Source organism: Pristis pectinata, chromosome 20 (genome assembly GCF_009764475.1).
Source record: "Pristis pectinata isolate sPriPec2 chromosome 20, sPriPec2.1.pri, whole genome shotgun sequence".
In the NCBI taxonomy this organism is placed as follows: domain Eukaryota; kingdom Metazoa; phylum Chordata; class Chondrichthyes; order Rhinopristiformes; family Pristidae; genus Pristis; species Pristis pectinata.
Genome location: NC_067424.1, coordinates 28,774,646 through 28,802,422, shown reverse-complemented (window position 1 = coordinate 28,802,422; position 27,777 = coordinate 28,774,646). Strand labels below are relative to the sequence as shown.

At 39.5% G+C, this 27,777-nt stretch overlaps 1 protein-coding gene across 2 annotated transcripts in view; it reads left to right on the top strand.

Annotated features, from left to right (window-relative positions):
• scube3 (signal peptide, CUB domain, EGF-like 3) overlaps nt 1-27,777 on the top strand; it is a 257,239-nt gene that overhangs the window by 137,884 nt on the left and 91,578 nt on the right. For both annotated transcript variants that reach the window (XM_052034596.1, XM_052034595.1), the window contains exons 5-6: nt 21,024-21,149; nt 24,065-24,181. In XM_052034596.1, the coding sequence (XP_051890556.1) occupies nt 21,024-21,149; nt 24,065-24,181 (243 nt within the window). The remainder of the gene's footprint in view (nt 1-21,023; nt 21,150-24,064; nt 24,182-27,777) is intronic.

The following is a 27,777-nucleotide window of genomic DNA, read 5'->3' as shown; positions in this document are numbered from 1 at the left end:
TTAGAAATGCAACTGTTGCATTATAGCCAAACTACCTGTATTTTCTGCTTAATTGCTGATACTCACAGCTTCATACAAGGCAGAGGAGACCATGCAGAAACATTAGTTTCAATTCCTTGAGATTTCTCACTGGATTTCTTGAATCTAAATTCAATTCGGAGAACACAGAAATTATTCCGTGGCTCTTAGCAACAAAAATGCTTTGTTTAACAAGAACTCTGTTCCTATTAGACACGGGACATTAATATCAGTAGCAAGTAAATCTTGTATATGATTGTATCTTAAAGGGCCAACATCATTTTTTTTCCATAAGCTACTCAGCTATTCAAAATAATCACAAGCAAAATCAACTTTACATACTTTTTAAAATGATCAACAAGTATTTTCAGTAAAGACTGAAATAACTGTTTCACTGCTGATGTTGTATAGCTGCTATTGACTACTGTATTAACACTTGGGATATTACATATTTCATTGGAGTGCAGACAGTGCCTGTTGTTTGACTGAGAATCCAGTGTTTGCTGAGAATATATTGGCTACAGGTTACACTGTTATTGTTTTTCTAATGAGTGAGACTAAGTGAGTAGTGTTTTTAGGGTGTGGGATGGATTTGGGATGAGGTTCATTGGTGTAGGTAATTGATATATGCTTCACACGTAGGAGAGATTGACATTCATCAAGTGGAGTGACAACAGAGTAACATTAGATAGCGTGTGATAGAGGGAGAAATAGGGTTAACTTGTCATTGATATCTAACAGCAACTCAGTAGATTGCCATTTTCTGGACATGCAGCACCAGTGCATAAATGGTACCTAGTTTTCAAAAAACCTAACCCCTTTTATAGAGTTGTAGAGAGATACAACCATCAACCACCCATTTACATTTATCCCATGTTTTTATTCTCCCCACATTCTCATCAAATCCCCCCAGATGCTACCTCCATCTACACAATAGGGGCAGTTTGCACTGTCTATCATCTGGCATGCCTTTGGGATGTGAGAGGAAACCAGTGTACCTGATGGAAACCCATGCAGTCACAAAAAGAACATGCAAATTCCACACCGCACCCAGGGTCAGGATTGAACCCGGGTCTCCCGCGCCATTGCTGTGCTACTGTGTGCATTTTTCTTTGACTGAGAATCCTCCCTTTTTGAACAACAGAGATTCCATACAGTCAATCCAAAGCTAACTGAGATCAGATCTCCTACAATATGTACAACCTACCAATATACATTATAATCCAACAATCAAATCAGGTCTATAAGCTAAACGAATTGGAGCTAAAAGTTCTTCCACATCTGGAAAGCTACATTAAAGCACTGCTGTGCTGGGATCCACTCCCATTTGTGTGAGACCCCCAGGCAGCCAAGTTCTGCTACACACAATGGAATATGCAAACTCATACAAAGGCTCATCCTCCATGAGCTGGGACATCAGGGGTGGAGCATCGGAGGATAGGACATAGAGGGATGGAGCTTTGGGATGGGGTGATGGTATTGGGAATGGGTCAAATTCAAACAGGTATTGGCAGGGTTGAGGGTTTCAGACAAATTATCAGTGGTCATGTTTGGAAAAGCTATCAGATGGCAATAGGGTGAGGGATGGACTTATGATCAGGATCCCTAAAGACATCAACAGGGCAAACACAAAGAAACATTGAAAGGAGGAACACCTTGAAGGCGGACACCTTAGTTTCTGTGGCAATGGAACAGTAAGTTTGTCCATTTTACTTAAAACTGAAGCAGGCCTCAATTCTGTCAAGGTCTGTTTCAATGTGAGTAGCTCGTGTTGTTGGAGGTCCTTGAATGTGCAAAGGAACTTTGTGTATTTGATAACAAAGTGTGCATTATACATCATTTGACAGCACCCTGCATGCTCAGTGCCCTTTGTACATTAGAGTGATGTATGCATGAAGGATCTACATCAAATATATGGAAGGACACTATGAGAATAAAAAATCCGGTGAAATTTAACATTAGCATTTTAGATAGAAGGTTGCATTACGCAAAAAATTCTACCCTAAAGTTTATGTAGAGTTGGTCCTATAGCTTAAGTACTGAGCAGTTGCTGGGACTATGGAATTTGCTCCACGCATCACATGACAAATTCCCATTCTGTGCTCTTGGATGTTCTTATTCATAATGGGGTAAATTTCTTTGCTTTGTAGACTGAGCAGAGTTAATTGGGCAGGTAGCTTTTTTTTGCTCTTGTGGTTCTTAGATTATAGAGCTCTCAGTGAACCTTTTTTCTTCATTTTATTACCAAAGTGTTCAGGATTTTCAGATTGATTGCTGGTCTGTTGCACATGCAGGAATTTTATGGAAGTAGTTTGACAGAAAGCCATGAGTAGAGGTGCAGCCGTTAACCCAGGGTCACATCAGCAATTGTGTTGTTTTAATTATGAGCTCATTCAGCTCCTGTGCAATGTCTGGTTCAGTTTCTCCTTCAACCCAATTCTCATGTTAATCTCAACAACACTCACTGTTTAAGGGGGAAAAGAATCCCAAAAACAACACAGATGGACCGAGGAGAAAAAAAAGGACGTTGATGTTAATAATCTTTGTAACAACTTTTTAAAAGGGGCTTCTGATGGGCAAACTCGCTGTTTAAAAGCCTGTTACTCTACTGGGCTTTGTGAGGTCATTAAGAGGTGAAAGATTTTAAATTAGAAATGGGAGCTGTACGCAATGGAGGCTACACACTTTTCTCTAACCTAATAACTTCCAATGTTAGATAAATATTTATCCGCGACTTCCCTTCTGCAAGCTATCTTAAGGAAACAGTCTCCTTTCTCTGTGTCTGCTTAAAAAATAACCGCCAACATTCTCTTGTACATTTTCAGTTTTCTAACATGCACCAATGTGCAAAAATATTTAAAAAATACAAGTTCATGACACAATTCATTTTTAGATTAATTCTGAGGCCATTCCAGCTTAATAGAATATAGGAATGTACACTGTGGTTGTGGAATACTTGTTTTTTTAATCTTTTTTTTATCAAATGCACGTTCATTTCCTAAGGAACATCTGTACAATAGTAGGAATTCGTAGAGTGTTACTTGTATAGAAAATAGCTATATGTTGCTTCACAATAGCATAATCAGAGAAGAATTGTTGCAATGCCAAAGGAAACTTTAGGCTGAGCAAAAACTTAGTTAAAAAGGTGGCTTTAAATGTGGTCTTAACTCGGAGAAGGAAGTGGAAGGTAGCAAACACCACTGCAAAGTTGAGTTGAACTCCTCCTCCCCCAGTATTCATTCGCATCTGAAGAAGGATGACAGGTATTGTTTTAGATACAAGGCAGTCACAAGTGAAAAGTGAACTATGTCAAGATAATAGTTGCACCTCACTTGCTTAGTGTCTGCAAAAAAAAGGAAAAGCAAATGATTTGCGAATGCACTCTTGCCCCACAGCTCTGCATCCATGCATGTCCACTTTAAATATTTCTTTATTTTAATTTTCTTTTTATCCTAGACCCAAAGTGTTAGCTTTGCCTTTCTAGGTGCTGGATACTCACTGGTGATTTATTAATTGTAAGCTTAAGATGATGATGTTGAGACTGATGGGCACTTTGAGTGTAGATGGTGTTACCTCTGACTTCAATCCATTATTTCTTACTCACTATCGAGAAACATGATATTGTAGCAGAGGCTATTCAATAGAAACCTTAATGTAATCTACATTCCCAGAGTCCTGGGCATTGAAGCCAATTACGTTCCTCTATAGCTGACCTAGTTAAGGTGAAGTAACTGAACAAGGACCTGAACATTCCCCTTTAATTGGAGTAACCAAATGCAGATTGGATGACCATTTTGCTGAGCACCTGCATTTAGTCAGCAGGGATGACCTTGAAATTTCAGTTTCCTGCCACTTTAATTCACACTCTCAGTGGAACTCTTTAACTGTGGCTCCTGGTACTGTTCCAGTAAGACTCAACATAAGTTTGAGGAACAGCACCTCATCTTTGGTGTGGTTATTTTGTAATGTTTGGGATTCGGTATCAAGTTCACCAATTTTAAGTAACTCATTTTCTCGGTTCATATCAAAACTGGCCATTTCTGCTGTCAGTTATCCATCTGTAATATTAACTAAATTTTTCTCTCTTCCTGACATAGCCTGAGCACCTCCTACAACATTGAACTGCATTACACAGTTTTCACATGTCCCTTTTTTCCTCTTTCTCTGACATACCTTATTAATCTATCAACAGATTGCTTCATCAAGAATATATCACTATGGCAGCCCTGGCCCCACCAGATCAGATATTCCCTTTGTCCTATCCATCACTCTCATGTTCCTCTGCAACTTAAAACTAACTTTTTTTCTCTTTCCCAGTTCTAATGAAGAGTTTGATCTGAAATGTTAATGTTCTTGCTCTTTCCACAGATGCTGACTGACCTGTTGAGTATTTCTTAACATTGTGTGCAGTTCTGGTCACCTAACTATAGGAAGGATATCTGTAAGATTGAAGGAGTGCAGAGAATATTTACTAGAATGTTGCCATTTACTAGAAGGTCTTCAAGAGTTGAGTTACAGGGAAAGATTGAACAGGTTAGGACTTTATTCCTTGGAGCACAGAAGAATGAGGGGAGATTTGATAGAGGTTTACAAAATTATGAGGGGTAGAGACAGAGTAAATGCGAGTAGCCTCTTTCCACCTAGATTAGGAGAGATAAGTACGAGAGGATATGGCTTTAGAATGAAAGGGGAAAGGTTTAGGGGGAACATTAGGGGGAACTTCTTCACTCAGAGAGTGGTGGGAGTGTGGAACGAGCTGCCATCTGATGTGGTAAATGCGGGCTCGCTCTTAAGTTTTAAGAATTTTAAGATCGGAGAGGTCTGGAGGGTTTTAAGATCGGAGAGGTCTGGAGGGTTATGGACTGGGTGCAGGTCAATGGGACTAGCGGAATAAAGTTTCGGCACAGACTAGAAGGGCCGAATGGCCTGTTTTCTGTGCTGTCGTATTCTATGGTTCTGACTTTATTTCAGATTTCCATCATTTGCAGTTCTTTGTTTTTCAAGGACAAGAGTTAAACTTGAGACTTTCTTAATCTGTTCATCTACATACTCAGCCAGTGAAGGCTATTCAATTTATTTAGAGGGACAGGCTAATCTAAATCAGGTTTGCCTAATTTCCAAACTTTCATAAAACCAAGTTCTACATATAAATGTTCAAATTGCTTTGTCTTTAAGTTATTTTTTTATTGCAGACATATGCAGAGACAGGCTAATTTATGCTTGACATCCTTCCATGTTTTCACAAGAGTTCTCTAACTTTTTAAAAACATGTTCTTATTTTCCAACCAATAGACATACGTGCATTTTGTAGCAAACATATGAATAGCAGCAAGAATTTCTACATTGCCATTCACATAGAAAAAATGTCACATTTTGTTATCAGAAAAAAATTTGATGCTATCAGCAAAAAAAAATTGATGCCTTGACAGTGGAGATTTCAGGAAGAACTTTAGGAAGGTGCTGCTGAAACTTAGTTTCTAAGGAAGTCTTAACCACAAGAAGGAGTGATTTACCAATGCTTTTCAAAAAGTACTCACTTTAAGAATAGTTTGGATTCAGCTCAACTTTTTCATCATCATTAGTGAGTAAACTTGAAATCTTCAAGTCATTGAAATGTCGACTAGTTTTTTTCACAGCCCACCTGATGTTTTTTTCTATTGTCCATTTAATTCCTTGATCAAAAATTATAATTGAGCTTTTGTCTTGTAATGTTTTTGCAAAATATGCTGCATGTTGGTAAGGCCTGTTTCCTGGATTGGTTGCCACTTTAGCTCTGCTAAGTGTGCAGATTGATGACTGAGTTTGGATGTGCAAGATCACAAACCATCTTGATGAGCTGGGGCAAGGGAGAGCGAGCTCAAAGATCCCTTCCAGGATTTTGAATAAACCACATCTTGCTTCAATTGGGGGTGAGGGTTACATCAAAGAAAATTGCCAACAGTTTGCAAGATTTGTTGGTCTTTGTACTTCCTGATATTTCTTCATGCTGTGTATTGGTGTGGTAGAATAGCACAAGCTGGAGTCTCCCAGTTCTGAGTAATGTTCTCACTGACAACCATGGGCACCTGGTTTGAGTTTGCTGGCATGCTTGCTTGGACATTCTGTTTTGAATTATTTGAAACTGAGTTTCTTAATTATTACAAAGACTGGAACATTTGGCTTTTTTGAATTAAGTTCATTACTGGAGCTCACTGCAGGTAACATCAATCACTATTTACAAACAGCTTCCTGTGTTGTGACATCCTGTCTAATGGCACACTCTGCTACTTTCATTTATTTGTTAAAGGAAGAGTAGATTACAAGCAGTAGCTTGTGACAGAGTTAGTTCAGCAAAAGACCAATGTTAGAACGGCATCAGAAACTGCAGTAGAAAGTACGTGGTGGAGATTGAGTAGTCCTTCAATTAAAGGATAAGGCATACTTATTTGCCAGTAAAATATTAAACTGAATACTATTAATTTTAGCCGTGTGACAGTAGGAGCTTTATTATTTATTGTCACACATTCTTTCAGACTAAATTTGCAAGGGCACTTGCTCAGGGAGTCAAAATCCTTCACCATCTCACACATCTCTCTGTTCCAACTCATCAGTTAAATTAATAATACACCCAGGTCAATCCTAAAATATTTCTTTCATCTCTCCCTGCACATGCTAGTGTTGAACAGAAGTAAACTATTGAACTACAGGCTATGTTTTACAATGAATTCATTTATGGAAATTTTACCCACTTTTGATTTTGTGGTATTGCTCCAGGCTTCCTAAAAGATGGTGGAAGTGGCTAAAAGGAAGCTATTGATGGAGATGCTTTGGCTATAGATGTAAGAAATTAGTATTTGAGTGTGGTGACTGAAATACGCTGTGCTATAGCAAAAAAGACGATGTGTTCATTTGGTGACATTATAGGATTAGATTTTCCCACTTGATTTCTTTGAAGAAAATGGCATATTTTGAACCAATTAAAGAATTTTACAATTATAAATAATTGTGCTGTATTACATAAGATTAGCTTTAATGCTTAGGATTCTGCTTTTTTAGATGCAATTTTGATAAATGGCAAAGATTTAAAATGAAATGATCCTGTTGTATGGCCGATCCCTTTTATTGCCCTTATGGGGCATGTAATCTCCTTCCTGGCTCCCTTCCATTTTCCAGTTGATGCATACATGGCCTAAAAGAAGTCCTGCAGCCCAGTACTTTGGAATTCATCGGTTTTCCTTGTTGAAATAACTTCAGATGCTGGTTGCTTGGAGCTAATATGATGGTAATAGTTACTTCCGAGCAGTTTAACCAGACGGGTCTATACGATCACACCATGGTTGCGGTGTCCTGCTTGGAAATATCAACTGTCTGTCTCGGCCTCATCAGTCAGGCCATGAGCCAAATAAGACAAACAAATGGGTGGAGGTATTTCCCTGCACCTTCCAAGTTGCAGGCTGCTGTACCACAGTCGGCAGAACTTGCTCTCTGAGCCAAGGCATGGAAAGTAGTGCAAGGAAACCCACAAGGTGAAGAGGAAATACAATGAGTAACGCTGTTTACTTCAGTGATACATGAATGAAGGTGTACTTTTCCTGGAGTGAAACGTGTTAATGATCATTCCCTGCTCGCTCTGAGTCGTTCCAGAAATTCAATCAGGCAGATCATGGCAGGCGTTGCACATAAGCACAAAGCAATTTCCTCATCATCCCCCATGCATTGCCAGGCATCATTAGACCATGTCGATTTGAGGGATGACTGCTATTGGTCATCTATTAACATTGCTGCAGGCTCCTGGAGTCTGACTGAGGTAAGACCCATTGTGGTTTATTTCAGCCCCATGACCCCTTGATGCTGACCAATGACCCTCTCCCCCTCCACACAACCCATCGACCTCAGGGCCAAGCCACAATCCCTGACTCTCCCCAATTCATAATTCTTCTCGACACCCCCACACCCCCCCATCACCAATTCCCCCTGCCCTCTTACCATCTCCCATGTCCCACAAGCTACCCGATTGAATCCTAATCTGACTTGCTGTCCCCATCTCAAACTTCAGTGACGCTGACCTCTGACAGCTGTCAGACTCTGATCCGATCTCCATCCCTCACAATCTCCCGCCCCAATTCCCAACACTGACCTGCTCTCACCCGTACTCCCCTGAACTCAGCCAAGGTTCTGGATGCAGACTGTGAAGGACAACATGCAAGGCCTGGGATATATTGTGGCAACCACACCAAAATGCTTATTAGTATGCTGTTCAATTACCATATAATGTACTTGCATAATGCACAACTTTTTTAAATCTTGCACCTCAAGTAAAAAAGACAATTACCATTAATCTCTCATGAGCCTACCTCACCTATATTTAGAAGTAGATGATTCACTGGATTAGAATTCATTTCAACCAAAAAAGGGATGTGAGCAAAAATACATCTCAAAACTTTGGATTGTATTGTCTGGCATTGTGTGTGTGTATATATATATATGTATATATATATATATATATGTATATATATATATATATATATATATATATATGTATATGTATATGTATATATATATACATACATACATACATATATATATATATATATATATATATATATATATATATATATATATATATATATATATACACAGTAACGTACAGAAGATTTAAAGTAATTCCTTTAGTTTTCCTTCTATGTCCCGGATTGAGCAGTACCCTTACAAACTATCCCAAAACCCCTGCTTATTAATGCTGTTGGGTCACTTCCTCTGTCTTCACTGCGATATGATGACATTGGAAAAGCAGCAATGATTGTCCTGTCCTGGTTGATTCATGTAGGCGTTGTGGCACATCATCTTGCCCCACTATTGTCTGTGTGGTGATGGTCCACTCAGAAGGTTAATGGAAAAGGAATTCCCAAGAACTTGACCTGGCAATTGTGAAGGAATAGCTTCATAGTTCCTAATGAGAATGTAGTGTGACTTGGAGGGAAATGACTGAGAGGCAGAGAAAACGTGGGTATTTTTGCTTGGGGCCTCTAGCCTGGATCAGTCCTTATACTCCAAAACTGCACTGTAAAATTCAGTGTCCTGTATCAATCCATCCAGTCTAGATGGATGAACTCAATCAGTAGCTGGAGAAAAAAATGACTTACTTTACCTTCCTACAAGTGCCCATCATGAATCAAGGAATTCCGTACTGTAATAATTGAGACACCAGGTATTTTTTCCACCATCTGTTTCTCAAATCTCACCTTAAGCCAAACAAGTTAGAATAATTAGTGAGATGACTCACTAGCCCAATACCACAGAGTTCCTTGAAAAGTTAAAAGCAACATGCAAAAACCATCCACCCCCTCTTCTCCTAACACAAAATATATAGGAAGTGAGATTGTGCCAAAAGCAACTCTTAAACCATTAATAAAAAACACACATCAAATATCATTCTGAAAATCTCTTCTGCATAAACAAAGTTGCTAAAATTTCTACACCCCTATGCAACATTACTGAAGTATTAAAGTGGAATTGTAAAAAGCTCTTTTGGTGTAAATTAACATGAATTGATGTTGACTTTACATAAACCTTGGTTCCCCATAATGGAGTTGAATTTGTAGTATGCTGGATGGCTCAAACTGCAGCTGGTCTGTTTCTGCAAGATTACATCTGTCCTCCCCTTGTCTTTGGTCTGTCTTCACAAATTCCTCCAGTCCTGGAACAGGGTGGGTCAGGTGTCTGGAGGTGTAATTTGGAACAGCATGAAATTAATCCAGCTCAATTGTGGATATAAATTGTTAAGGCCATCATCAGTTTTGGGAGAGAAAGCGGGCATGGTTTGAAAAAAATTGCAAGGTGACAGAGATACAGTTTCTACCAAAATGCAAAATTTCCCAAATATTTTGCAATTTTTTATTTATGGTTTTATTTCTTTTTAAGAATATATAGTGTTGCATAAATAATAATGACATTTTATACTGTGTCCAGTTCTGGTTGCCTCATTATAGGAAGGATGTGGAGGCGTTGGAAAGGGTGCAGAGGAGATTTACCAGGATGCTGCCTGGATTAGAGAGTATGGATTATGACGAAAGACTAAAGGAGCTAGGGCTTTACTCATTGGAGAGAAGGAGGATGAGGGGAGACATGATAGAGGTATACAAAATATTAAGAGGAATAGATAGAGTGGACAGCCAGCGCCTCTTTCCCAGGGCACCAATGCTCAATACAAGAGGGCATGGCTTTAAAGTAATAGGTGGGAAGTTCAAGGGAGACGTCAGAGGGAGGTTTTTCACCCAGAGAGTGGTTGGTGCATGGAATGCGCTGCCTGGGGTGGTGGTGCAGGCTGATACATTGGTCAAGTTCAAGAGATTGTTAGATAAGCATATGGAGGAATTTAAAATAGAGGGATATGTGGGAGGAAGGAGTTAGATAATCTTAGGTGTGGTTTGAAGGTCGGCACAACATGGTGGGCCGCAGGGCCTGTATTGTGCTGTATTGTTCTGTGGTTCTGTAAAGGTATTTATTTATTCGTCACATGTACATCGAAACACACAGTGAAATGCGTCTTTTTGCGTTACTGAGAATGTGTTGGGGGGCAGCTCGCAAGTGGGAGACCTACAGCGGCAGAATTGAACCCTGGTCGCTGGTGCTGTAATAGTGTTACGCTAACCACTACACTACCAAGTAAGTAATAATAAAAGTAACAGAAATTTGAAATCAGATCATCATAATGCTGGAAATAAACAGTGGGTTAAACATTTACAGAACTTGTACCTTCTGAATGAAGTTAGTACATTCACATTTTTGATTTGACAACAGATAGTTTAAGTGGTTCTTCAGTAAACTGAATGTTTAAGAAGAGGGCCAAGGTAGATCATGAACTTATTGACAGTTCTGTCAATAGATACTGTTCAAACAGATCAGGAAAACCTTGGATTTGTTTGCTAATCTGAACAAGTTTGGCGGTGGCTTTAGTGAGCAACAAACAACTTGCTCAGAACTCATTGCCTTAGCAAGCATCCCTACTTCTAATTCCTATCCATCAACTTATATTGTACAGTGCATTTAATGTGGAAAATGTCCCAACGTTCTTCATGGAGTTGAAATCTCAATCTAAAAAATGGCAGTCCAAAGTAAACGAATTATTGGGAGGAGTGTGCAAAAACTTGGACAAGGACATGGAGAGTAAAGGAATGTCTTCATCTGTTAAAGGAAAACTGTCATCTGATGAAAGGTCATCGACCTGAAACTTCAACACTGCTTCTGTCCACACACATGCTGTCTGGCCGACTGAGTGCAGCATTTTCAGCCTTTATGTCAGATTTCCATCATCTGCAGTTTTTGTTGTTTTGTTTACAAGATTGCTGATGGAGCCATTGGAGGTCAGAGCTTTGTGGTCAGGAGGAATATTTGGGAACTTTTTGTAGTTTGTTATTCACAAATTGTTTCAATTCAATACCATACATCTTTTATTGCATGTGCACATGACTGAGCACTAGTAATTGGATGAAATAAAAGGACAGTCTAATTGGACAAGACAATAGACATCAAAGCATGATAAAAGCTTGCATTCCTTAAAGTGATAGTTATCACTTATTGATATAAGAAACATTGCAGCATTGCTTGTGCTGGGATAGGGGCTATGGTATGATTAAAGGTAAAAATCCTTATTTCACAAATAAATAGGTTAGAACATTCTATTGAAAAGCAAAAAATCTACAGTTCTTGGAAATCTGAAATAACATCAGAGAATGCTGGAAATACTCAGCAGATCAGGCAGCATCTGCAGAGAGAGAAACAGAGTTAATGTTTCAGTTGATGTTGTTTCATCAGAATGACCTTCATCAACATGAAACATTAACTCTAGAATAATCTTTATTTGCTTCTTCATCATTTAATAACTCTGATCAGAAACCAAAGTTTGCCTGCTGATTATTGCCTAATTTTTATATCTCATTTCCCTTCCTTCATCACTGTTCTGATTAGGATGTAAAGATTTAGTATTTCTAGATTATGTCAAAGAAAGTTGCACAAAGGATTATAAGCAAAGAGTTAGCCTGAGTTTCTTTCCATAGACACTGACTGACTAATTGTATATTTCCTATATTTTAGCTCATGTTTCGGATTTCTAATACTTGCAATAGTTTGCTCATTTAAATCATAACGATTGCTAAAGCTCCCCCTCAATCTGATTCCAACTGTCATTCACCTCCCATTCTCACCTCCTTTACTTATCAGATTCCAGCAATGGTAACACTTTGTGTTCTTGCTTATCTCCCTGCAGCAGCTGCCTCCCATCTAAACACTCCCCTCGCCCCACCTTGCTCCATCTGTTTTTTTCCCTTTTTTCTCTTTATCTGCCTCCATCTATCATTCACCTGCCACTGTCTTCCAAGTCCACCTCTGCTCACCTCCCCTACCTGGCACTACCTGCCTGTCATCTTGCATCCCTCATCAGTCCACCAATCACCTCAGAATTCTTTCTCGCCACTCCCCTTCTCTTTATACTGGCCATCTCAGCACGGTAGTATAGCAGTTAGCATAACACTATTACAGCGCCAGTGACCAGGGTTCAATTTCTGCCACAGTCTGTAAGGAGTTTGTACGTTCTCCCCTTGTCTGCATGGGTTTCCTCCGGGTGCTCCGGTTTCCTCCCACGTTCCAAAGATTTACGGGTTAGGAACTGTGGGCATGCTATGTTGGTGCCGGAAGCGTGGCAACACTTGCGGGCTGCCCCCAGAACACTCTACACAAAAGATGTATTTCACTGTGTGTTTCAATGTACATGTGACTAATAAAGATATCTTATCTTATCTCCATTGTCAGACCTGATGCAGGGTTTCGACCCGAAATGTCAACAACTCCTTTCCTCCCACAGACGCTGCTTGACTCACTGAGTTCTTCCAGCAGATTGTTTGTTGCTCCAGATTTCGGCTTTTACAGTCTCTGTGTCTCACTAAAGTTCTGTATCTTTTCCTAGTGGATTCCCACACCCTGATATTATACAGAGATTAATATGAACTGTACAAGAATAAGTAGAAGATTTGCATCATATTGAATTATTCTTTTGAACTCTTAACTATGAAGGTGATGAGCATTAGCTTGAGTAAATAGTCCAGGTGTGCATTGTGTATCATGATTTTGATGTGCCAACACTGAGTTTGAAATGATTTTGCAAATTAGCTTTCAAACAAAATAATACTGATAAATATTTTAAAGGTGAACAATACCCTTTTTTAAAAAGACAAAGGTTTAGAAATTGAATATTTTTCACTGCCTGTTCTTCACATTATAGCGCAAAAATTTGAGATCCCGTTAAAAGGAAGAAAGGCACTTGCCTGTCACACAGTTTCAGAATGTGTTAACCTTTCTTTGCCCACAGACTGCAGACTGAGTACAGAATACATTATAAAACCATAATCATTTTACCTTCCTTTTCTGGTGGAAGCATATTTTTGGTATTATTTGAAACAAATACTGTTTCCTTAAACAATAAAGTGAGCTCTAGAAATATATCAAGGCATTAATTTTTCTTATGAGGGTGTTGAAAGATGCTGAGAAGTGGACCATCTGGCAGGTGCCAGAACACTGCATGATATGACCTCAGAGAACCCACTCCTATCGCTTTCATACTGTCCTTGTCAAGGCTATTGACACTAATCCATGAAACACAGCAGTCTGCAGTTTTTAAGTGTTGTTCTCAGGATATGGAGGAGATTAACAAGGCTGGCATCATTGCCTATCCCTGATTGACCTTAGTAAGTGGCGGTTAGCTGTTCCATCGAATCCTTGTAGCGATGGTATTCTCACACCAATGTTAGGTAACCAACTGGATTCTACAACAATGAAGGACTGGTGGTATGTAGTCAGGTCAGATGTATGTTTAGACTATCATGATGGTATATTCTCATAATCTCACTGCTCTTGTCCCCAGTAAATGTTGCAGGAGAGGGAGCTATTTGGCATGGGAATTCTACATGTTGCAGCCATGTTGAACCATTAGTGGAGCACTGAATCACTGAATATTAAGCCCAGAGGCACCATTTAGGTGGGGTGTTCAGTCCTGTATGGCATGTAGCTGGTTGAGTATTGTTGCAGCTGTACTCAAGCAAGAAGATGGGTGAGTATTCCATCATACTCCTGACTTAAATTTTGTAGATGATGGAGACTGAGATTTCAGGAGATGAGCCACATATCACAGACTCCACTCTGTTCTTGTAGACTGGTGACTGATATGACTGGTTCAACAACGCCAATCATGAAAACTTTATTGCCACTTTTAATGTAGTTTTTAAATGTAATTTTAATATTCCAAGACATTTCACTAATCATCATCTAATAAAATTAGATATTAATTTGAGATTACAGTAGATGACCAATAGGTTTTAAAGGTGTCATGATGGATCAAAGACATGTGGAGCAGAGGACAGGTATAGGAATTCTATAGGAATGCCTTGACAGCTGGAGGCTTGGCCAGTTAAGCTCTTGAGCTTTTGATTAATGGTTCTCCCAAGATGATAGTGGAGGGGGATTTGGCATTAGTGGTGCTGTTGAATATCAAAGGCAATTACTGTGCTTCTCTTTGATGGAAGTGGTTACTACCTGGTACTTGTATGGAGTATCTGTTACTTGTCAGCCCATGCCTGGGTGCTGTTCAAGTCCTGTGAAGGCTTTCATCCAAGAAGATATGGCACTGTTGATGACGTTTTGTATCATTTTACTCATGGTTGAGAAAAGACTGATTAGACATTAATTGGCTGGGTCAGATTTGGGGATAAGTTGCCCTTGGCCTTTTTGCATATTTTCAAATAGGTATCAGTATCATAGCTGGACTGTAATAATTTGGCTGGCAGTGCAATTCAAATTCTTCTGCAGTTTTCAGCAAAACTCAGCCAAAGAATCGCCAGGCCAATATCCATCACTATATCCCATGCATTTGACCACTTTTAATGTCATTGAATGAATCCGATTTGCTAAGCAGACATCGATACAGATGGATTGATGAGGATGATGTTAGATAGATTACCTCCTTGTATTCCCTCAGCACCTGTTCTGGCAGCTGGGTACTAAAAGACTCCACTACCGTGAAAGTACTACCACAGTACTGTTAAAAAGTTCCAGAATTATGAGTCAATAATGATGAAAGAACAGCAGTATTTCCAAGTCAGGATGATATGAGAATTGAAGGGGAACTTCCCGGATGTGTTGTTACCATGTGCTTGTGGTGGAGGCTGCAAGTATTGGAAATGCTTTTGATGAAGCCGAGGTGAGTAACTGCAATGTGTTTTGTAGTTGATGTGCACTGTAGCCACATTGTGCTGTTGGTAGAGGGAGTGTGAGTTTTGGAAGGGGAATGGGATACCAATCAAATGGGCTGCCTTGTTCTGGATGACATTAAGTTTTCTGAGTATTGTAGGAGCAAAACTAATCCAAGCAAATGAAGAGAATTTCATATCCTCCTAACCTGAGCCTTACAGATGAGAAAAGACTGGGGGGGTCAGAAGTTGAATCCGAAGACTTACTCAGTATCTTACTTGGTTTGTAACTGCACTATTTATGTGGCTTGTCAGTTAAGATTCTGTTCATTGGTGATGCTGGTGGAAGATTTGATTTTGGTAGTGTCGTTGGATGTCAATCAGAGGTTGATTTTCTTGCAATAAAAATGGTCAGCATTTTATAGCACATGCCTGACTGTTGATGCAGCCTTGCTGTGTGTGGGCACTGACTCCTTTGTTAATTGAGGATTTGCAAATGAAAGTCAAAGTCAAGTTTATTGTCATATGCATAAGTACATGTGTATGTACTTGAGCATGTACAGGTGCAATGAACAATTTACTTGCAGCAGCATCACAGACACAGAGCATTACAGACACAATATTCACAAGAAAAACATAAATTAAACATATATTATACAAAATTATACAAGAAAGAAAACAATTAGAACAAAAATAAAGTCCATTGCAGTGCAAAGTGGTCATGGTATTGCTAAACTGTAGTGATTAGGGTTGTGTAGGTTGGGTCAAGAACTGAATGGTTGAAGAGAAGTAGCTTTTCTTGAATCTGGTGTGTGGGACTTCAGGCTTCTGTACCTCCTGCCCAATGGTAGCACACAACCATCCCCGCCATCGAGGACATCTTCAAGAGGTGGTGCCTCAAGAAGGCAGCAGCCATCATTAAGGACAGTCACCACCCAGGACATGCCCTCTTCACATTACTACCATCAGGGGGGAGGTACAGGAGCCTGAAGACCCACACTCAATGTTTCAGGAACAGCTTCTTCCCCTCCGCCATCAGATTTCTGAACGGTCCGTGAACACTACCTCATTATTCCTCTTTTGCACTATTTATTTATTTTTGTAACTTGTGGTAATTTTTATGTCTTTATGCCTTGCACTGTACTGCTGCCACAAAACAACAAATTTCATGACATATGCCAGTGATAATAAACCTGATCCTGATACTGAGAAGATAGCATGGCCCAGATGGTGGGGATCTTTGATGATGGATGTTGCCTTATTGAGGCAGTACCTCCTGTAGATACTACTGACAGTGGGGAGGGATATGCCCGTAATGTATTGGGCTGAGTCCACTACTCTCTGCAGCTTTTTACATTCCTGCCCATTGAAATTGTCATACCAGACCATGATGCAACCGGTAAAGATACCTTCAACAGTACATCTGTAGAAGTTTTTTAGAGCGTTTGGTGACATGCCGAATCTCCTTAACCTTCTAAGAAAGTAAAGACGCTGGCACACCTTCCTTGCAATTGCACTTACGTGCTGGACCCAGGACAGGTCATCCAATATGTTAATGCCCAGGAATTTAAAGCTAAAGTTAATGTAATTGAACACTGTTCAATCATCACAGAACATTCCCCTCCACGACCTTATGATGGAAAAGAGATCATTGATGAAGTAACTAAGGCCTTCTGGGCCATGGACACTGGTATGAAGAAATCCTTCAATGATGTTGAGTGGCTTATGATTGAATCCCAACAATCTGGGTGGGTGATATGATCCATCTAGAGGAGTGGTTTCCCTTTGATTTCCTTTGACATAATTTAAGGCACACTCAATCAAATGCTTCCTTAATATGAATGTCACTTACTCTCAACTCATCTCGCTAATTTAGCTCTTGGAGCTATATGGTGCCAGCATGATCCAAAGTGAACTCAGTGAGGAGGTTATTCGTGAGAAGTGCTGCTTATTACTGCTGTTGCTGACAGCCTCCATGATCTTATTAATGATTGGGAATAGACCAGTGGGGTGGTAATTGGCTGGATTTAGTGTGTCATGCTTTAAGTAGCCAGGCCATATCTGAGCAAATTCTCAGTAACTTTGCCCTACAGTTAATATCGGTTTCCCAGCATTGATATGTCTCAGCTTGATGGTGATTACAAGAAGATAAAACTGTCCACAAGTGATTGTGACTTTAGTAAATTCTGGAATTATGAAATTAATGGTTATTGGAATTAGTGCAGAGCAAGATAAACAGAGAAGAGATTTCTGAGTTTTTGGGGCTGGAATATTTGTCTGGAGGAGAAGGGGCTGACACAGAATATGTGAAGGTAGATTCATGTTCTTGAATTCCACTTAATTATCTTTTAAGATTAGGAAAGTTTTAATGTAAAAAGGATTAAATGTATAGGATGGAAGCAGTGTTAGATTGTAAATGATTAGTAAAAGGAGCAAATGTGGGCTGAGGTGAATGGATTTAGTTCCATATCACTCATTTCTGAAAATAAAAGCACCAAGAATTCCTTTGGGGAAAATGTGAGGGGAAAATAGGTTGGAGAGGAAGGAGAGGAGCTATCCTCAAACCTACACTAACTGTGCACACTTTATAACAAAAACCCCCCAGAATAGTCATTTGCCAAAGATGGTTGTTTTCATTATGCAACAAACCTTTGAAACCATATTGGATTCTCCTCCATGGACACTCACAGGAAGGCAGGCTGAGCTGGTCACCTATTCTGTTTTGGAGAATCCTGTAGTAGTTTTTTAAAACATAGTAATATTCTTTGAAAAGATTTATAGATCAGCAGCAGGATTGCTTCAGCAGTGACAATTTTGCCTGATTACATTTACGTTCTCCACCTCATCATCCCACACTTTTGCTGGTTCAGTTAAAATGCTTGTCTGTTTTGCAGTCTATGACGTAAAGAATTTCCAAAGCAGGTGTATAGCTGTTGACTGACCTGCTGGTATTTGTACTGTTATTGCTAGATGTTTAAATCTGTGTGGTGTTTACATGAGATTGATGTGACAGCATGGTTCCTCTTATGCAACGTGTTGATCAGCATCTTAAAGAGAAGGATTTCTTCCCTGAAATTTCACACTTATAGAAATGTTGTCCTACTTTCTTCTGTTTTAAATGCTGAGTGATTTGTTAAACTTTCCCAACGTTTTCTGGCTTTGGTTCAGCTATATGGAAAGAGACTAATTGGATAGATCTTGCAAAGAGTTGGGCTGAATGGTCTTATTCTGTGCCATGGTTCTGTAATTTCCAAGCTTTGCAGTTTACTGATAAATTGTACATCATTCAATAAAACCTTCGCTTTTAAGATTGAGGTCTTTATTTTAGCCAGGAGGAAAAAAAGGGAATAAATTTCAAATTACACCATGTTCTGGCGATTGCCTTTTTAATGGAATCCCCTTTGATGTCTGTGTGTTTGGATAACTGGAGAGCGGGAGTTAGTGGCAATCACCCAGAGAAATGCATTGAGGTTGAGAAATTGCATTGTCTTGAACGTTTATTACTATGGCCATCTGGGTCTGTGGAAGAAGATCAATATCAGCTGCTTGTATATCGTGCTGAAATTTATCTGAAGAATTCTTTAAGACTAAGGTTTTATTAGATTCTTTAAAAATGGTTAGAAACCAAGACAATGTTGCTGGAATCACAACTGATAGGGTTTTACCTATTGAGCTGAGAAAATATTTATTCTTGTGTAGCTCCTTTAATATATAAATAATTCTAAAGCAGGTAGCAAATAGTTGAAAAAATAGACATTGATGAAGGATAAAGGGAGGAACCAAAAGCAATGTTGATGGGTTTTGAGAGACTTCTAAAAGGAGGAGAGAAGGAGGGAGAGGTACTGTATAAGCAAAGCACAGAGACTTGGATTGAATGTTCCAAAGTTCAGGGGCAAATTGGCTGAATGCTATGCAGTTTAAAGTGAGGTAAGTCAAATGGAAGGTGGGGAGAAACCTCGAGGGTGAACGTTTGAGAAATATTGGCCTTAAAGAGATAGTGGAGGTGGGGAGGGTTGAGGCATTTGAGGGAATTTCACATGAAAAATTTGAAGTGGAAGCAGGCAGAGACCCAGTGATGGTCAGCAACCATGAGGACAGCAGAGGTCTCATGCAGGATGGGATAGGATTTGGTTTGGCCAAGCTGAAATAAATATTGTTTTGGACTCTAAATGAGAACATTTGTGGGTGCTTGAATGCTGCTGGGCAGTGTTGAAGTGTTGGAAATAAGTGACCTGGATGTTAGTTTCAAACCTTCCGTCATTGCCCCATTCAGAATCAACTGGGACACTCGAAGCTGCACACGAATGTGCACTGATAGGTGTGAGTAGACAGACTCCCTGCCTGTCCACTACCATTGGGCAGTACTTCTATCTTGCATGTTCTTTCCTGGGTATGTGTGTTTCTATGCTTCAGCTTAAGTTAGGTTATACCAATATGCAGGTCAAGGTAACCTACTCTAATTAAGACATGGTGAACCTGAAGTGATGATAGTACCACAGATAAGTGAATGATTCTAACTATGTGTGTGCCCTCCTTTTAAGGAGAACTGTAGCCATCACATTCTCTGTTATCCTTTTTGTGAGGAGGTTATGTTCTTCCTCCTTCACTCATTGGGTTACAGTGAAAAATTGCCCAATCAAATCTTTGTGATTTCTATGCTATAAATGTCAGAGAGCAGATTAGAAACTGATCCTTATAATGGATATCACAATCATTTGAAACAATTGTGATTGTGCATTTTTTATCTTTTTTGTAAGAAGATAGTAAAGACAATATTAAAGAAAATAAAACTATCTGTAATTATTTCACATCAACACTGTATTTGAGCTTTGTACTTTTCCTCTTCATAAAATTCCTTGTACCTTTGTCTTTGTGAGAATCAAAGGGGTCACTTCGTCATATCGAACATAAGGATTTAGAGGCCCAAAAAGGGTAATGTTTAACCAAAAGTCAGATTCTTTGTGAATTTAATATGAAATTGACTGTCCTTGTGTTTTCTATTTAAAGCTTCTCATCTCATTTCAGATGATTTTATTTGCACACTGATGACATTGTACTAATGTTAACAACATCTTTGCATAGATGAAAAATATAAGAGAATAGTATTAAATATTCATTAATAAGAATTCCTAGAATTTCCTTTGTGCAGCAGTGGTCCTCATGAGAACCAGGTATTTCTAGGTCCAGGGTGTTTTCTGTACAATAATTTACCTTTCAATTATCATTGCAATTTAACAAAACGTGTCTGAGTATAATATCAACACCCAATGTAGGATGGGTTAACATGGAGCAGGGTGATTGGGGAAGGGACAACAGTAGAGAGGAAAGCTTTCAGGATTCCTGCCCCTGATTGTTATCCATCAAACCCTCCTGGAAGTGTGCATGTAGCTTTTGGTTTAGGATGAACTGAGAAATAGTCTTGAATGTGATAGCCACATACACACATGTGCACAGAGATATAGGTTCCAAGGTGAGTAACCTAATGATGTTTGTTACCAAAGTTTACAAATGAAGATTATCCACTTAAGCAACTAAGTGAGGTTTGTGCAATCCTCTTGGAACTTCGTAACAAGAAGACTCTGTGGCTTCAGGAGAAAGAAATGTTAAAAGCACTATTGAGGAAGAAAAACACAGAAAATAAAATAACTTTTGCATTTCAATGATAACGGACTAAGATGTTTATCATAGCTGTGTTCAGTTGTAATTCCCAGATATAACAATGTCAGTGTTGCATTATATTTGTTTATAGTGCACTGATAGAATCTTTTTCTTATTTATGGCTCTTTGCAGAAGGAATGAACTGCATGAATAAAAACCATGGATGTGCTCACATCTGTCGAGAAACTCCAAAGGGAGGAATAGCCTGTGAATGCAGGCCTGGATTTGAACTCACAAAGAACCAACGGGACTGCAAGTGTAAGTCTTAACCATTCCCTTTCACTTCCTGCATCATTTGTGCCTCAGTATCATTGGTATTGATACTTTCTCATTGGAAGGTACTCTGTGTGGTTTGATTTTTATCTCTGTAGCCAGTATGACAAAACATTGAAGGCTTTGTGAGTTGCAATCTGTCTCAGGTGAGCTTAAAATGCTTTTTCAATGGGGCATTTGGTAGACATTTACAGCATTAAGGTCCCAGTTTTGACCTTAGCTTGGAAGGTTGGTGGGGAGGTTGGTTTGGAGCAGGGTGCAATATGGAGCTGAGAGGGGTGATTCTAAAATTGTCAAGGATAAGATAAATATGGAAAATAATCTACAAAGATTTACATGTATTACATTCCAGCCAATCCTGCTGTACTCAAAATTTATGTGTCCAAGTGATAAAGATCATCCTCTGTTATGATCCTTTCAGACGTTTAGTTGTTTGTTATCATTCTGGTAAGACTTATCCATGAACTTTTGTTTAGTGCAACAGAAGAGGAGAAAAATTTGGGAGCGGAATTAATAAAATTACTTTGGGAAAGATAAAGACCTGTTTGCTTGGGTTATACTAAATACCCCAAATATGAAGGTTTTTGGAAAAGGAGAGAAGCCAGTCCCTGGGATTGCAGGAAACAGGACAGCAGGATTAATTTGTGAGAATGCATAAACATTACCTGTACTATTTTGCAATTGGGTTGACTGAGGTGATTCAATTGCATAGACACAAAGAAATTACTTCCTTAGCCAGAGGAACCCCAATCAAGAAGATTCAATTTTAAAATTAGAGATGGCCCATTAATGGTGAAACCAGAAGTATTTTTCAATGTAAAGTCTCATTCTGGAACTCTCTTCCTCAAAACAGGCTCAAGTGAAATTTTTAGGACTGTTAGGAAGAGGTCTGGATCAAGGGGGTATTAATGGAATTGAGATATTGATTGTCCTCGAATCCCGAGAGGCACTCCTATTCCAATGTAACATACTTCCACCTTAATAACTAATGAGAGTCTCGTATTCAGTTTATTAAGATTTGTTTTCTAACGTTGTCCATTTTTAATGAGTGTTTTGCATCACTGTTGTTAAACTAAAGAAATAGGATAGCATGGAAAGAAAAAAACCTGCCAACATCAGGTACCAAAGTAAGTTCAGCAAATGCTGGAAATGTACCTCAAGTACATGAGAGAAAAATTGGGGTGGAAGATGGTGGGATGATGACACCGTCTCACTACTGCCCCATCCTGGTGCTTGGTTAAATTAGCCAGCATCTGTTACTCTGTTTATGCTAGAACTGAAGGTAAATTTAATGAAGATAATTGTTTTGGGTGCAGACCTCTTCTTAAATAATGGTGTCAGATCTGCTGTACATTCTATCCTATACATTTAAAAAAAATTGCCGTGATCTGGTAGATATTTGCAAAGATAATATCTGCCCCCTGTGGCCAATCTGCAGTATGCAAAACAGCCAACAGTCTTAATTAATGGCAGTCATTGGAGAATGTACAAGAAGGGGAGCAAAGGAGTGTTTTTCTAAATTATGGTAACTGGGCCTTTCTAGCATGTCCTTTGATCCGATCTTCTAGGATTAATATATTCATATTGGCAGAGCAAAGCAAGATGCTCCAGGGTTTCACCCGACAGGAGCCATCTGTCTCAGAAATAACAAGTTGCAACCTTGGCCCCACTGTGCAACTCACTTGTATAAACAAAATTCTAATCCAATAGTGGGACAGAAGAGAGATGGGAGTGTAGATTCAAAAGCACATTGAGGAGTTTTGAGATGTTTTGGCCATGTAGGGGCAAACTATTTTTTAAGGTTTTTTCCCCTCAGATCAGTGGACTTTGCAGAGATCACAAATTTAACACTACACCATTCATAGCCCTTTTCATGAGAGGAAAATGGCATGATCTCGTAAGACAAACCATACTGCTTTTCCCTGAGATTTTTTCCTCTATAGTTCCATTACCTGCCAACTTTCTCCCTCTCAGTGTAAGACAACAAATGAAAGGCAGTGCTTTCAAAACTCTTCAGCACCTCTCATACAGCAGGCCTGCAAAATTGGCATAGACTCCCCAACTGATTTCTTCTCTTCTGTGGTGTTCTCCAGCCTTATCTCAACATCTCCAACAGCCGAGGGTCAATGATGGGTGTGACGTTGTACGAAAGTCCCAGCCTCAGCCTCAAACCAAACCTTTTCTCCAATTCATTTCAATGCCCCTTTACATTAAGGAAAAATAAAAGTTGTCAAACCATTTACTCCACTTAAGCATTAAGAAAAGTTGAGGTTATGCTCGGAAGAAGGAGACATCCTGTCAAGATTCAGTAAACTTAAAGACACAATGGTGAGGTGATATATTGCACATGGTAGTGAGAAGCTTTGATTCTTAAAGTACCTGGTTGATGTGAGGAACAGCAGCAAAAGGTAGAACCCTTCCTGGCTGTGACGGTCTGTGGGGTCCTGTAAGGTTCAGGCAGAGATGATAAGGAAGAGGATGAAAAATAATACAGATCTGGAGCTTTAAAAGCTGCAGTAAATTGTGATTTTTGCCATTTTGGTGATGTGACCTTGATCTACAGGAAGTGCAAGGATAATGCATGTTAGAGAATGGAGTTGCTCAACGTTCCAAGAAAATGTCTTACAAAAATTACTTGGATTGTTTTCCTTTTGATTGATTGAAAATGTGCTCCAGATTATATCACATTTTTTTATAACAAGTAGCATTTTTAAAAACAAACTAAACTAACTAAAAAAAATTCCCAAGCCGGTTTGCTTCTCAACTATAAAAGGCGATATTTGCAGCTGTGATTAGATAACGATCTCAAAACATGTTCTTTGACACATTTGTGAGGCTGGGGGTCAGTTACTATTACCCTCCAGCATTTATTGATGCGGTAATGTATTTTCTCTCCATAGTGACATGTAACTATGGAAATGGAGGGTGCCAGCACACGTGTGATGACACTGATCAAGGCCCGAAGTGTGGATGCCATCTGAAATTTGCCCTGCACTCAGACGGGAAAACATGTGTTGGTGAGTGGCCAGCTCAAATTGAGATGTTGCAAACAATGACAAGAAACAGGGCCTTGGAGTTGAGCAATCTGATGTAATCACTCAAGGAAATGGCTTGGATTTACAATTTCATACACCATTTGCACACATAATGGGAAACAGAGATGGTCAGTGAAGCCTGCCAGAAATCTGATGGCTAGGCTTGGATGGAATCACAGATTTCAGAAGACTTTGAGGATAGAGGTGGGAGGAGGGATCAACAAGGGTGATCTGACCAAGGTTTTGTTTGCCAGGAATGAAGTTCAGGAAATACTGATGTGATTTCTTTCCAAAGGGTAGTCAGACCGAGAGCAGTCATGACGTGCTGTTCATTCTTGCAAAAAGAAGAAGAATGTTGATTAAAGAAGTGAATTGTACAGGAGGGCTATGGGAACTGCAAGTGCAAACTCATATCCCATTCCTTTGAGGCGAGAGAGACTAATCCTCTGTCCTCATCCCTTGTGTCAATAGAGGTTGAATTTTGGAAATTTGGAATAAATGACAAATGAAGGTGACAAAGTATTTCCCTTTAATTTTTTTCATTTCCAAATGAGAAAATAAATCTCAGGAAAATGTCCTGTATGATGAGCAGTAATCCTGTTGAGTAACATTCAGTGAGTTTTGGGTAGTATATTTATATTGGATACAATATTATAAGGATGAATCATTTGGAAAACCCAACCAAGCTAATCCTGATTTTGCATATCTGTTCCAATAAAGAGCATATGTGTATTAGAGGGTTAATCCCTGGATCTATTCAATACATTGTCATTGGCCTTGACCTCCATTAACTTTGGGCCTAGCTCTATATAAACATTTATTCAGTATAGTTTAACATCTTCCCTCTCAACATTTATACTGGTAACATCTTTTATACTTGAAGTCTGTGCTGATGCATTTTTCTTTAGCAGCTTGGTTAATCTGTTATACACATAGAAATCCAAAAGCAATAAACTGCAGATGCCAGAAATCTGAAACAAAAAAAACACAAAATTGCTAGAAATAATAACAGGTCAGGTAAGTCTGCATCAGCAGCTTTGAAACCAGAGAAGAAAAATACAAAAGAGAAGCTATACCAGCCAGTTATATCATACTAGAACATGCTCAAAAGGAAAAGGATATGTATTGGCTTGGTTAAGTTTCAGAATGAAAGGTAACAAACAGCTACTGAAATACTGAGTGCTGATTCTCAAGTTTGTGTTATAAGCTCTGGAATTCCCTCCCTAGCCTCTATCACCATCCCTTTCCTCCAGTAGGAGCTTCCTGAAAACCTACATCTTTAACCACCTTTCCAGTTTACTGGCCTAATACCTCCTATGTGCTTCAGTGTCAATATTTTGTTTGATAATACCCTTGCAAAGTGCCTTTAGGACATTCTATTAAGTTGAGCATAAAAGTTTTTGCTATCATCTTCAGGGGTGGGCTGGAGAAATTGATCCAAAAATTCATGCCTGCTAAAGGATTATTGTACCATGCACCAGCTGCTGCTTTCATCATGGACCACTGATTGCCCATTCTAGGAAAATATACCAGGACTGATCAGCATGGAAGACATTGGGGAACAGATGAAGACTCCAGAGGTTAAGGTGTGGGTCCAGAGATTGAGCCTGAAAGAACATAAGAACATAAGAAATAGGAGCAGGAGCAGGCCATCTGGCCCATTGAGCCAGCTCCACCATTCAATAAGATCATGGCTGATCTGGCTGTGAACTCAGATCCACCTACCTGCCTTTTCCCCATAACCCTTAATTCTCCTACTATGTAAAAATCTGTCTAACTGTGTCTTAAATATATTTAATGAGGTAGTCTCTACTGATTCTCTGGGCAGAGAATTCCACAAATTCACTACTCTCTTGGAAAAGCAGTTTTTCCTCATCTCTGTCCTAAATCTATTCCCCCAAATCTTGAGGCTATGTCCCCTAGTTCTAGTCTCACCTACCAGTGAAAACAACTTTTCTGCCTCTATCTTATCTATCCCTTTCATAATTTTATATGTTTCTATAAGATCCCCTCTCATTCTTCTGAATTCCAGTGTGTATAGTCCCAGACGACTCAATCTCTCCTCATAGGCTGAGTCCCTCCAGAATCAACCTGGTGAACTTCCTCTGCACTGCCTCCAAAGCTGGTATATCTTTTCTCAAGTAAGGAGACCAGAACTGCATGTAGTACTCCAGAAACAGCCTCACCAGTACCCTGTACAGTTGCAGCATAACCTCACTGCTCTAAAATTCAATTCCTCTAGCAATGAAGGCCAATGTTCCATTTGCCTTCTTGATAACCTGTTGCACCTGCAAACCAACCTTTTGCGATTCATGCACAAGCACTCCCAAGTCCCTCTGCACGACAGCATGCTGCAATCTTTCACCATTTGAATAGTAATCTGATATCCTATTTTTCCTTCCAAAGTAGATGACCTTGTATTTACCGACGTTGTACTCCATCTGCCAGATCCTTGCCCACTCACTTAGCCTATCTATATCTCTCTGCAGACTCTCTGCATCCTCTGCACAATTTGCTTTTCCACTCAATTTAGTGTCATCAGCAACCTTAAATGCACTACACTCGGTCCCCTCTTCCAAATCGTTAATGTATATCGTGAACAGTTGCAGGCCCAGCACTGACCCCTGTGGAACCCCGCTCCCCACTGATTGCCAACCAGAGAAACACCCATTTATCCCAACTCTCTGCCTGCTATTGGTTAACCAATCCTCTATCCATGCTATTACATTACCCCCCAACTCCATCCATCCTTATCTTATGGATAAGTCTTTTATATGGCACCTTATTGAACGCCTTCTGGAAATCCAAGTATACAAATATCCACGTGTTCCCCTCTATCCATTGCGCTCATCATATCCTCAAAGAACTCCAGCAATTTTGTCAAACAGGACTTGCCCTTTCTGAATCCATGCTGTGTCTGCCTGATGGAACCACTTCTATCCAGATGTCTCACTATTTCTTCCTTAATGATAGCTTCAAGCATTTTCCTGACTACAGACGTTAAGCTAGCTGGCCTATAGTTACCTGCCTTTTGCCTGCATCCTTTTTAACAGTGGCATGATATTCACTTTCTTCCAATCCACTGGGACCTACTCAGAGTCCGGAGAATTGTGGTAAATTATCACAAATGTGCCTACTATAACTTCTGCCATTTCTTTCAGTTCCCTGGGATGCATCCCATCAGGACTAGGGGACCTGTCTACCTTTAGGTCCACTAGTTTGCTCATCACTACCTCCTCAGTGAAAGCAAATGTATCGAGATTCTGGCTTCCCATCGCATCCATAACATCTCTCTTTGGCACGTTAGGTGTGTCCTCCACCATGAAGACCAACACAAAATAGTCGTTCAAAGCCTCGGCCATTTCCACATTACCCAAATTTAATTCCCCCTTCTCATCTTCCAAGGGACCTGCGTTCACTTTAGCCACCCTTTTATGCTTCATATAATTATAAAAACTTTTACTATCCATTTTTATATTTTGTGCTGGTTTACTTTCTTAATCAATCTTCCCTTTCCTTATTGCTTGCTTAGTGGTTCTTTGTTGCTTTTTTGCAGTTTTCCCAATCTTCCAGTTTCC